Source organism: Atractosteus spatula, chromosome 28, assembly GCF_055471065.1.
Source record: "Atractosteus spatula isolate fAtrSpa1 chromosome 28, fAtrSpa1.hap1, whole genome shotgun sequence".
In the NCBI taxonomy this organism is placed as follows: Eukaryota; Metazoa; Chordata; class Actinopteri; order Semionotiformes; family Lepisosteidae; genus Atractosteus; species Atractosteus spatula.
Genome location: NC_142733.1, coordinates 10,424,488 through 10,437,560, shown reverse-complemented (window position 1 = coordinate 10,437,560; position 13,073 = coordinate 10,424,488). Strand labels below are relative to the sequence as shown.

At 40.9% G+C, this 13,073-nt stretch overlaps 1 protein-coding gene across 1 annotated transcript; it reads right to left on the bottom strand.

Annotated features, from left to right (window-relative positions):
* Positions 1-2,559: 2,559 nt before the first annotated feature.
* LOC148814037 (zinc transporter ZIP3-like) lies at positions 2,560-11,335 on the bottom strand. Its single transcript, XM_088907679.1, has 3 exons — positions 11,294-11,335; positions 9,636-10,001; positions 2,560-8,206 (listed from the first exon to the last, which is right to left on the bottom strand). Exons 2-3 carry the CDS (start codon positions 9,840-9,842, stop codon positions 7,475-7,477), a joined length of 939 nt encoding a protein of 312 aa, XP_088763805.1. The 5' UTR covers positions 9,843-10,001; positions 11,294-11,335; the 3' UTR covers positions 2,560-7,474.
* Positions 11,336-13,073: the final 1,738 nt, after the last annotated feature.

Here is a 13,073-nt window from a genome sequence, read left to right as displayed (position 1 = left end):
AGAAGGAAAACTGACAGGTGCCTTTCTGACTGTGGCATAGGAAGTCAATGATGGTTTAAGAACCTTCATTGAGGGCAGTAATGATTAGCCTGGTATTTGTAGAACCACTTCTGTGAAAAGAGGATTACATCTAAGCATCCTTTCTGAGTTGAAGTGAGAGAAGAACTTGGTTATGTAAGCCAATGTAATTTGTCAAACATGTCAAGTGTTACTCTCTCCTCTAACACCAACTCTGAGAGCTGGAAAAAAGGGCCGCTGTGTCTCTGATTTCAACTTACTTAAGTAGGTAATTATATATCTCAGAGCGCACATAAGGCATTCTTGAAACATTCTGCATTTATTACAAAAGGAAATATTAAAGGCCATTGCTAATACTGCTATACAACATCTTCATATAGTTTAGAGAAATAGTTAGGTCACACAGCTGTGAGTTGTTTTTATTTCTTATTTATTGTGTTGTTTTTTGGGATTAGATTCTGGTTTGTGCTGTTTTTATTAAAAACCCAAGCACTTTTCTCTTAATAGGTAATGCATCGCTGCCACACAACTGGGTGGTTGTATTTACTTTTGTATTGGACTCAGTTCTTGAAACCTTGGCACAGGACATCGTTACAGTATGTCTTCCACCTCACAGAAATCACTTGCTACAGTACAATGAAAAAAAATGCAAATACATTCATAAATAAATCTTTGTAACTACATCATAAATAAAACTTCTAACAGGGTAATTTTAACCTTTAAAAGTTTGAAAATGTCTATAGAATTGACTTGTGTTTGCTAGAACACAGATAATGAAATAAACATAAACCTGCTTTATCAAAAATGTCTAATGCTATGTAGCAAAATTATAAAAAACAATGTACTGTCAGCTAATGAGTTTCATTAGGATTAAAAACCTTCTCATCCTTATATATAGGGATTTCTCTATCTTTGCTTAATATTGATCTGATAACACAGTACATCAACTACAGAACACCAACAACATAATAGAAAAACATCTATATATTTCTAGTGAAAGGAATAACAGGGTCTTGTGAGGGTGGAGTGGGGCCAATCATTATTTAGAATGATTTCTAGGAAATGTTCCAGAGTGGAGCCATTTTCACCAAGAGCAGGATCTGACCTTTTGACGGCAGGCTGCCACCTGTCTGTCACAATGAGGAACTGCAGACGTGTACTAAGCAATACAGTACAGTTCTTAGGATGACAGTAATCATAAATGGCCTGTGCGTTAAGTGGTGTTGCTGTGGACTTATCTGCTTATGTAATCATAAATGCGTCAAAGAGGGTGTCTTCCAGTTACAATTCCATTGTCTCTTTCTGCAGACAGCTGCTTTCAGATTTGGTTACTATTTTCTTTGTCTTTCAGAAACACTTCTTTTTCTTAACCTCTTAATCCACCTCTTAATGTACACCAAAGCAGTTTAGTCACTGAACACAAAATATCCATCTCTTTCAAGCTACACATTGCTTTTTTACTCATTGTTGTTATCTATTGTCTTTACTTGATTTTGTGTATTACCCTTTCTTGCCTTTTAAGAACAACGCCCTCATGGAAACTGTTAACAGCAAGCATTGTGCAAGCCTACTGGGTACTCATCAGGACATGCATGTGTGCAATCCCAGCATGGGCCTCAGTAAAAAAACAAGACAGCTCTTCAAGACCACTGGCTGCTGTCTCTTAATCAAGACCACTGTCCGTGTTTGGTCCTGTGATGGACTGGAACCCCAATCAGGTCGCTGTCCTGCCTGGGATCCTGTGTTCCTGGGATAGGCTTTGAGCTGCTGGGACTCAGGACTAAACGGATTGGTGGTAGTGCATGGATGTGTGACTACTCCTTTCGCTGTGCCTTTGTTTTATTCTAAATCTCTGGCTGTAGGTAAGAGGATTGAGGCTGTGTTACAATAAAACCCTCCCTGTATCTATTCTTGTAGTAAGGTGGCAGTGAGACAGCTAAGCTGATTTGGGGATTGCCCTTTGTAACCACATGGCCAGGAGGCTGATGCTCACAGGAACTCACAAGTGTTACTTTCACATTCTGTAGCTTCAGAAAGGCCTCAGAAACTGTTCTGGAATCCTTCTTTACATAAAGATTGAAGCTATGCGTCCAAGTCACCCAGCTATGTGACTGGACAGCTGGACGAAACCCTCACACCGAAGAAGTTACTACAACCAAATAAGTTCCCTATGAATCTTGTCTTCAAAAGGACTCTCTAAATCAGCAACTACAACAACCACAACAACATTTCTCTCACTGACGGCACAGAAAGATTAGATAAATGTCAATTGTGAATCTTTTAACATTCAAGACTATGTAAAAAAAATTGCCCAGAGGTGTAGCTCAGCAGGGAAAAAAGCGGAATTTGAAACTAAATCTTCATTTGCATTATCTGTCCATCTGGGACCATTATCAACACAAACATTACTGAGTTTGTAGATGTAATTAAAAATAAAGATCACTACTGAGCTGGACTACGTTGTTTACCAGGATCTCTTGAGGTCTTCCAATATTTATATAAACACACATATAGTGAAGAAAATAACTTGTCAAGGCATGAAGTTACTTGTTCTTTATTCTAAATTAAAAAATAATAGTTACAGAAATATATATATATATATTACATCACATCCTTTCCTATCAATCATTCACCACAAATCTTGTAGAAGTGATACTGATATTCTGATCTACATTTATACATGAACACACAGCGAACACTTGAACAATATATCTGCCCGAAAAAAAAGATCTAACAGGTCAATTGATGTCTGTCTTCAACCAACTAATATTATCTTCACCAAAAGTAATCTTAAATGCTTTAGAGAGCCTATTGAAGAGCAGATCACAGCTACAATCACCCAATAAATGAATCCAAACTAAATCTCCTGATTCATCCTACATATTACACGAAGGGCAAAGAAATTTGATTAGTTATTTGGCACATAATGTGCAAAATATTTTACTCTTGAAAGTACTAAGTCAGAGTCCAAATCTAAAGCAAATGGATAGTCTTAAAATATTTTTGGGTGTTCCTAGGAAAGTAAGAACCCTCATATTCCAAGACTTCTGATCAATTCCAGTACAGTTCTTTGCTAAAGTCAACTCCTTAACTACACAACTGAGCTAATTAACTTAACCAGGCTTGTGCCCAAGCCTTGCAGTGGAATAGAAGAGCCCAGTATTGAACTAGCAGAGCCTCAGAGCTATGATTCTGGGTGGCACTTGATGTAGCAACTTCATCATTAGACCACCAAGCAGAAATTAGTTTTGAAATCTAGCCCTGAAGCAGACAGGAAACGGGGTTCTGATAATTCCCTGAGGATTCATTTCCATCACCTAACAGAGAGCTTGTTTTTACCGCGGCCCCACCCAGCAGGGTGTCAACCCTCATCTTCGAAGGTAGAAATGTTTTTTTGTTCCACCCATGTCCTCCATTATACTTCACATATCTTCACACAATTGACACTTCTACGCCACAGGCAATCCATAACCGATTAACTTGTATCAAGGGTTCCTTTAAAAGCATCAAAATTTTTTAATTTTTTTTTAGTTTCCTACTGTATACCAGTTAATAACAGCTTTATGAAATTCTGTCTAAATGTTGTATGTATGTATTTTTAACAACTGTTTCAATTCTTAATAAACAAAACGAAATCAGAAATTGGGAGAAAACCTGTGCCAGATCCTGGGTTTCAGATTTACTCTCACTCAGGTCTTTTGTCTCAATGACACGGTTGAACTGAACCAGCAGGCCCCCGCAGCACCGAGAACTCTGGGCAGGTGTGACAGTGTCACTCCCACCTGCGTCTGCGTGCCGGCAATCCATGATAAAGAGTTGTTCAGAAAGCTAGAGTGGTGCAACAATTTATAAACCAAACTGAAAGAGAGTTCTGCTCATTGCATTCATTTGAATTTTGGTTTAAATAAGGATTCAATTAGCTCAATTGCTTACAATCTTAGTTGGAATGAGAATCAGACACGGGGCAATTCCAGGACCAAGACTGTGTGACACTCATCTGTTATAGAAGACACTGCACTGCCCAAATAATGTGTAATATCTATTTACCTGACACCTGTCAGAATTAACATGTCACCTGAAGTCAGAAAATCACAGATGTGTTTAGTTTTTAAACAGCCCAAGCACTAGAGCAGGGGTGTGCAATCCTGTCCCTGGAGAAGAGCCCCAGTCCAGCAGGTTTCATACAAAAAAGCTTTAAATCAACCATTTCTAAAGGCCTGAAACAATTTTAAAATGATCAGCTAAACAGGTGAACTCCTTGCAATCAGCTGTTTCTCTTATCTTCTGTGTACATATCATTACGAATGAAAAGATTTCCCTGTTCTGTGGGCAGTTGGTGGAAGTTGTTCTGTTAATATAAATTTTAGAATTTTACTTTTACTAGAATGTTTTCCCTTTCATTTTCAGTGACTCTTGGAAATTGACTGCCATTTTTCTACATTTCCCTGGAAACAGTAAACTTAATTAAAAGACACCTTCCTGATACGTAGACTCATAACATTGTAAACATCAACTAATATCAATGCTCTCTTTTCATCAAGCTCACGTCTAAAAATAGTTTTCCACAGCTAGAAACGTTTTTAAAAAACGTTCTGACTATAATGCTCTCACCACAGAACAATAAATAACATTTAATCACATTTAATAACATTCACCAGCACAGACACTAAACCCTACCACTTTGTTACACTCAGTTAAATATACACACATACAACAGTAGAAATGATTAGAATAATGAATGATCTGAAAAAAGTGTAGTTGGTAATACATTTACAGTGTAGAAGTTAAAAATCTGTTGTACTCAGACAAAGCAATATTAACCTGTAGTTCTTAACCTTTTTTACAATCTTTTTTGGTTAGTTGGATTTGAGAGGTGAAACACTGAAAAGCAGATTTAGAAGACATCAAAGTCTATTGCTAGTATCAATTCATATTCCAAAGTACCTTAAGACAATATTTTTGTAACCAGGGACGTGGACTCGAATAAAATATCTGTGCTAAAATAATAAAAAAGTCCCCAAGCCAGTCCAAGTATTACTGTATCAATAACGAAAGTGTGGTTACATACTTTTTCCACCATTATCAAGTGAAACAGTAGACTTCGTACACCATTCAGAGCCAAATTCTAGCAAAACAAAAGTAACAAAATAATTCTTGTATTCCTTCACAAAAATAAATCCCAGATCGGGATTTGGATTGATAGGAAGTTCTACTGTTTAAGTACCAATATCCAGATCTGTGCTCTGATGCTGTAATGCTTTGAGATTCTCAGGAATCGACCAAATGTTTAACAGATAAAGCCAGTCTGTTTGATACAGCAGGCCTGTCCGAAACCTTGTGCAACAGCCTCACAGAAAACTAGGGGACCTCTGAGATTCCACAGGGACTACGAGGTGACAATATGGTCCATGTGGCAGAGATTCATAGTAATCAGTTCAAAGTGTTGACAGATTCCCAGAGACCAGTGCAGGATCAACTGCGAGAAGCTAGAAGGGCCAGGAGTTTGAGTGAAACAGTGCTGAAGACTGACACAAGACACCATGTCCCTTTCTGAGAACGTGACCCATGCTGTGCTCATGTGAGGCTGTGAGCTGTCCATACACTAAACTGCAGTGCCATGCTGACCTGTTGCCGATGGCAATGAACAAGACCCCATCCTAAACCTATATGGTGCAAGGCATGATGGGACCTGGGAAGACGTTTGCTTAACAAAAAGAGAGAAGTCTCTGTCCCCTCTTCAGATTGTAATGATCTATTTTGTAAACCAAACCGAAAATAAAAATAAGTAAAAACAATGAATAAAAATAAATCACAAACAGATAACAGAAGGAACACATAGCAAAACCGCAAGATTGTTACAGAACAACATATCAGTACAAATATATATACCCATCTTTCTAGCAGCAAGATGTATCCTATAATATTTTGTCACCCGGTGTATTGCAAATCATATAAATACATAAAATACCTTCATTATTTTCAACAAGAAATATTAACACCTTCTTAAAAATGAACCTATGTTGCTTTACAGGTATATACAAAATGTTAAATTTTAACTAAAAGCCCAGCAGAGGTGTCAAGCTGCACACAAAAGCATTCACCATCAATAATGAAAATATGTTTTTACTGGGTGAGAAATGAAAGTGTAAAGAAATAATCTTGTGTCGAGAAGATAAAGTCAGAAATTGGCTGGAAAGGTATCAAGGGAAGTGCACTACTATAAGTCACTGTCAGATATTGCAGACCAGGTCTGTGAATCTGAGCAATATGTCTTCTGAAAAGCAAGTGTGCTTTTTTCAGGAGAATTAATTTAATTTAAATGAGAGAAAAAATGCACAGGCAATACTGCATGTCAGGGAGGTTTCTGCAGTTTTGTTTCTGCAGTCAAAGCTATAGACACACTGCTACCTTCGGCAGGTTCAGAAATCACCATTCTGAGCGTCTGCGGGGAGTTGCCTCGTACTCCAGTTTGAAGTTCAACTCAATCGCCCATGACAAGTAGCTGTGTAAGAATCTGTCAGCACCTGTGCTCAACTAAATGTTGCAAAACAATTCAATCACACTGTATGTCGCCCTAAGGCAATCTTATTGATCTCTTATTAATTCAATATTATTACATTCTCTAAGGTGACAAGAATTATCTAAGCCAAAACGAGCATCAGGATGGTTTCAGACAGCAGTGAGTAGTCCCTAATAAAAAGATGTGTTCTAAATAGGCCCAGCTGCCAAAACAAAACGAAGGAAAACAAGGTATATCCACATGAAACAGTAACAGTTGGATTCTCTCTTCTTGTGCTCAGTAGCAGTATTGTTCAGCACATGTTTAAAAATCAAATTCATTGGTGGCTTCACACTTTCATAACCTGGACTATTTCTTGGAATAGTTATTCATACACTCAGAAACCCAAAACGCTCCAGTTTGATGTAGTTTTATGAAGAACCTGAATTAGTTAGGTCTGCCAATTAGTGTGGGTCACTAAATCAGTAGACAACTAGACAGGTGCAGTAGAATGGACTAAGTGGAGCCCTTGAGCCTCAAGGAAGCGTCTGAGCTGCACCACCTGAGCTGTAGAAAGGCCTTCGTCCAGACTGTCTCCCTGGATCTACCAGAAACATAAAGAAGACGACTGTGGAGAGAACCAAGAGCGACAAAAAGAGACCACCAGCAGAAACAGTTGATACTGTGAGTGTACTGTGGAGGGCTAGGTCCTACAGGAGAAACTGAAGTTGTGGTGATTCTGTAATTTAGGACGAAGGCTCCAAATGACAGTCATTTTTGACCAGCAAATGTCAAGAAGTTCATGAGGGAGGAGATCTGTGATATGGGGGCTATGCTGTCCCACTGTGTTCGTCTTTGGTCTCACAACACCATGCTGATGAACTGACAGCCCTGTTTGAGGAAGGATCTTATATTAGCTCTGAAGCTGCCCGTGTCAACGGCTCGCAGTCTCTGGACCTACCACTTGATAAAGACGAGGCCCGCCAGGACGGCGTAGCCGAGGATGAGGAAGAGGACCTTGAGCAGGCGGTCGTGCTTGTCCTCCAGCTCGCGGGACAGGATCTCGAAGAAAGTGACGAAGAGGAAGGTGCCAGCAGCCAGCCCCTGCAGCGCCACCGAGGCGATGCTGCCCGCCAGGTTCTGAGCGGTCTCGATGCCCATGCCCACCCCGATGCCCAGCGGGATCATCAAGCTGACCGTGGTTGCCAGTTTGGCTGCGTCCCTCATGGGCAAGGAAGACTTGGCCATGCTTACTCCCAGAGCTACGGCTGCCAGGGATTCATGGATGGCTACACCCAGGAAGAGGCTGGCCAGCTTCGGACCTTCCTCCTGCAGCCCCAGAGCTAGGCCCTCAAAGACAGAGTGGGCGGACAGGGCGAAAACGAGGCTGGCTAGACGCAGGGGCCCGGCGCGTGCCAGCTCTGATGGGTTCAGGTGCCCGTGGTGATGGTGGTGGTTGCCGTTGGCGCCGCGGGGTGGGGCGATGAAGGGCGTGTCGTACTCCGAGTCACTGCCTGCCTCTGAGCCCCCCGCGTTGAAGGTCTCCAGGTCGATGAATGAGGGTTTCTCCTTTCGGAAGGTCAGCACCGCCTGCTCAACGAACACCGTCAGGAAGAAGCCCAGCATCATCATGGTCTCAGCCAAGGGGTAATCTGTCTGGATGCTCGCCAGCTTCAGGACCTCATTCACCTGGGGAAGGACAGCGAGGCAATTTTAAATAAATGGACAGGGCTGAGAAGTCTTGAAGACCTTCAGTAGTTCCGACTAAGCTAATGTAAAAGCAAAGAGGAAGACAACATGGCTTTTCTATTTCACTCCTTCTTCCCGCTCAGTGTTTTACATGCTCCCATAGCCACCTGAAAAACAAACTCTTTCCCACATACACATCTTTCTTTCGTGGCCAACGCCAACACTGGTGTGTGTGACCAAAGAGCTCTATTTCCGTCTGATCCGACCGCAGCAGCCAGTCCCTCTCCAAGTGCCAGTGGCATTTAGCAAACACCTGGTGCAGAGGTCTGTTAGTTGCTCTCAATAAAGTTTATCTGCAGCCCTTCCAAATAGCTGTTGGCATAAAGGCGGTGTCTAAATGTAAAACAGGAGACGTTGTGACCCCAAGATGCAAATAAGTTCTGTAATTCTGCTACTGAGGCCTACTATATGTGGGGGCAACACATATACTGTACTTCTGTCCTCTACCAGGCGTGTACCACTGTTTCAGTGGTTTAAAAGTTCTTAATGCCCTCATAGTGGTAACTGGTATTTTTAGGGTTTTTTTCTACCCATTCGCTGATTTATGAAGTCAACATCCATTTGTCTTTTTTCCTGTATGAGTTCTTTGCCTTTCCCAATGGTGACGGATCTTACATGCGTGACCTCATTTTTACACCCCAGTGAAACGGGAAGCCATGGAAGGCCACAGTGTAGTTCCTTAAGACTGAGATTAACATTAAAAGTAGAATGTAAATGCAGATTTAATTTTGTTTCATTTTATTTATAAGAATCTTTAAGGGTGCCAATAATTTTGACCCCTCTCTTTTTGAGAAATAATATTATTTGTTAAGAAAAAAACTTTTTCTCTGAGCAATTGCCATATTTGTGTTCATTAAATATAGCTCACTACCTGTCTTGTTTATTTTTATACAGCCCTTTTTGCTAATCTTTATCAAGGGTACCAATACGTTGCAGGTGACTGCATTAAATACCATTCTTCAGTTCGCCCAGAACACTGACATTTAAGTAAGCGTTCATGGTTCTGGAGCACAATTTAGTTTCTATTTATTTAAACATTTAAGTCTCTATTTCAAGCAGCCATTGAAAACCATCAGATTAGCAATAATGCAGAAAATAATTGCTTAATTGCTATTATTACTAATAGCAACTTTTTGACTTTTTCTACATTGCAAAAAGAGAAAACCACTTAATTAGGTGAGATCCTTTTTTACTGATCCAGCAAATTCACATCTTAAACACCCCCAGCTTTGCACTAAAAAGCAAAGCAGCCCAGAGCAGAACGATGGTGCCAGTCCAGTCCAGTCCAGAGCGCGGCTCGGTATCAACGGCACCTGAGAGGCGACAGCAAAGTTCCTCCTGCACCAGGCAGCCATGACGCCAGCCTTACCTTCCCCCGCACGGCAGGAAGCAAAGCATTGAAGCAGGTGGCCAGGAAGACGCCCCCTCCGAAAGAGTTGCAGAGCGCCAGGACCTTCCTGGAGCGCTGAGCTTTCTCGTAGTCCGCCTGCATGACCCTCACAGGGACCAGGGCGCCGCCCATCATGAGCAGGAAGACCCCGAGCAGACACAGCACCTTGGCCACCACGATGTCCATGGTGAGAGGCGGGGGGGGGGCGCTTGGACGGACAGGTGCTGGGTGAAAGATCAGGCGCCAGGGATACAGCTGCCCGGCCTCTCAGACATGGGATCAGAGGAGAGAACAAGGCCAGCGCTCCTCTCTGGGACAGCAGGGAGCATAACTACCCAACCACAGCTGGGAACACATAAAGAAATAGATCGGAATACATAAAGAACCTTAATGGGCTATCTACTCTAAAATCTTCATTTCTAATTTTTTTTTTTACAAATTACATGTATGCAAGAAGCAGAGAAAAAAGCATAATCACTACCATTATCAGCAGTGGTACATATACCATTGTGCAGCACGTCTGCGAAGGCAGTTTGTGCTGTGTCCGAGAACAGATACCATTACAGATACTACAGATACCATCTGCACTCCCTGTTCCCCTTTCGAGCTGTGTCTGTAGTCTAGCGGCTATGTGAAGAGTAGAGACCACTCATTTTAAGACCTTTGGTGTCCTTAATTAGTCACTGAGGTCATCAGATGCAGCGTGGTTAATGGATATTATTGGATCTGCTGAAAACTTTCCAAACGCGGATGGAAAGATCCCCAAGAGCATCATCAAAAAAACATCACGTCGCCACACTGTCGTGTTCTTGTTTTTATTTTGACGAGATGTCTGTTGTTATAGTTATTAATGTCAGTCACTAAAGCTGACATACAGCTTCAGCTCTAACTAGCTACTACTCTCTTGCAAACAGGTCAGACTTGCTTTGACATGAAGAATCGTTAAATACCGCCTGTTAATGTTTTCGTGTTCCATAATGTTATACCACACTTGCAGTACACAGTAATTCACAGACCAGCATTTTAAAGTTAATCCCTTTTCAAGATACAATCCAGATATGCGAAATCATCGCTCAGGGTTTGACAAGCGTTCAGAGCCCCTCGTCCGTCACCGTCATTTTTATCGCTCATCGGACTTCGCTTCCCGGCTGCGAAAACTGATCGCTACGCATTTTCTCAGACTTAGAAACGTTTCAAATTAGGATCCAGCATTGCTGGCGGCATTTAATTAAAAGCGTGTTATTTCATCTTCCAATCTGAAAACTACCTGCACGTTTGTACGATGTCATTACAACCATGTACACACCTGTGACCAAACAGAAAAACTAAAAACTTCAACGCGATTAACTGGTAGAATGAGGACGCATACAGGACCACATCTACACTGCTACTAATACTGATACCTACTATGATAATTACACACGCTGCTACTGTAATTCATATTGTAATCTTAAGAAAAAAGCAAATCGCAACTGCAGAAAAGCTCACTTGCATTCATTATATGACAGACATTTAATCCGTGAGCTTTAAATCAGAATTGCAATTTACTTAACTTAATGTTGGTTATCACTGTCTTATTTGAACAATAATCAATGTTAACATTTAGATATTTTCTAACGACTTGACACACAACTCACCTTTCCACTTCAGCGAACCTTCCGCCTTCTGTGCACCTGATCTGTAAGCCCCTCCCTCCGGTCGATCACCATTGGACAGCGCACGAATTCCTCGCGTCTCGATTTGTGGGGTTACTGTCAATCAACCTGTCGTTCATCCTCCTGTGCGTCGTCAAAAATAGACCCCCCCCTTGACCGCCAGAAATCGTTCCTGAATGTACTCGGTGTGTAAAATGTAGTTCCACTCTGCAAGGAAAACTCCACAGTGACAAAACACCGTGCTGTAACGAAAGCCTACCAGGATAATTCGTCACCACCAAATTAAAGTGATCCTGTCACATATTACATTTTGACAGCTGTACAGCGATTGTGTGTGTGGTAGCTTTTAAGATTTGCTAATGAACATCTCTCTTGTACGTTCCATGGTGGTGACATTCAGAAATCAGGCTTTATACAGGTTTGAACCACAGCCTACCTTATTTATTTTTGTAAGATTGGAACAAAAATTAATGTAATAATTTTTACAAAAAGTGCTTCCAGTGGTGTAATAACCTTGCTAAAGCTGTAGAATTCAATTTGAACTGAACGAAAAATCTTAACTGGACTAATGATTCTTGAGACTGTAATCTGAAAGTGAAATAGTGTGTGTAACTATAATGAAGTAAAATGTTAAAAACAAGTCTAGTCCACCTAGGCCCAATTTACGACAAGGCTCTCATGCAACCGTTGCATGAAAGACTGTCGGAAATCAGTTTTGACATGGCTGGGTAGCTTGTTCCAGATCCCAAAACCTTTCATGTAAAAACGTGCCCCTGTCCCCCGCTGTCAGTTTTATGAGCACATGGCTGTAATTTCCTCGTGTCTTCTGTTGCACTGTTGATTCACTGTCGATGTTGTTTACCTTTCTGCTTCAAATTGTCTGAAACACATAATATAACAAAAAGACCCATTTTCTTCTTCTTCAACCTCCAGTTCCCTTCTCCTGCCTTAACTATTAATATAGGAATTTGGAGTTTGTTCTTATCTATATTAAATTTGCAAGGCAAATACTAAAAAGGCAAGGTTTTCCCAGTCCTGGTTGAACCTTTTTCATTTCCCCCTATTAAGTCTTTTTATGCAAAGTTCACTAGTCCTTTCTTCCATTTCCTACCCACATTATCCAATACAGGGCTGCAGGAAGCCAGAGCCTGTCTCACCAAGCAATGGACACAAGGCAGGGAACACCTGCAAACACAGGGAGAACACGCACAGACCTAGTGATTTTCATTTTATCTGAGCTCTCACTTACACAGCGGCTATAATTATTTGCACGACTGTAATCTTTCTAAATTGGCTCCACACTGTCTTATTGGTAGCTATTATATTAATGAAGCAATAGTGTGGAGTTATTAACTGTAAAAACCCTTAAGAAATGCACCACATGTTTCCAAGAAAATAATGAGTTTGTTTAATTGACAGCTCAGGTTGGAAAGAAACAAAACACCAGGCCCCTACAGGAAGCAAGTTTGACACTTAGTCTACAACAGATTGATATAAATTAAGAAGAACATGGTCCTAAAACAAATCCCTGCAGTACTCCACTGATCACACCTAAAGGAGTGTAGCAGAACAGGGAAGCTAAGTGTGAATTTAGAACAAATAAACAGAAAACACCTCTTCAGAGTTGTGGATGTCTGGAGCAAACTCACTAGCCAGGAGGGGGAATCCACATAGAGAAGGTGTATTAATGAAGTACTGCTTTAGAAGAGTTAATTTTACAGTTTGTTATTTTATATTTTATTTTAAAATCCTATTTCACATG

What these genes read in the sequence shown, in the direction of transcription:
- LOC148814037 (XM_088907679.1), bottom strand. Translation starts at nt 9,842, where the DNA reads ATGGACATCGTGGTGGCCAAGGTGCTGTGTCTGCTCGGGGTCTTCCTG. An exon ending in TTCCTGCCGTGCGGGGGAAG is followed by an intron (nt 8,207 to 9,635) that starts GTAAGGCTGGCG and finishes GTCCTTCCCCAG; the next exon opens with GTGAATGAGGTCCTGAAGCT.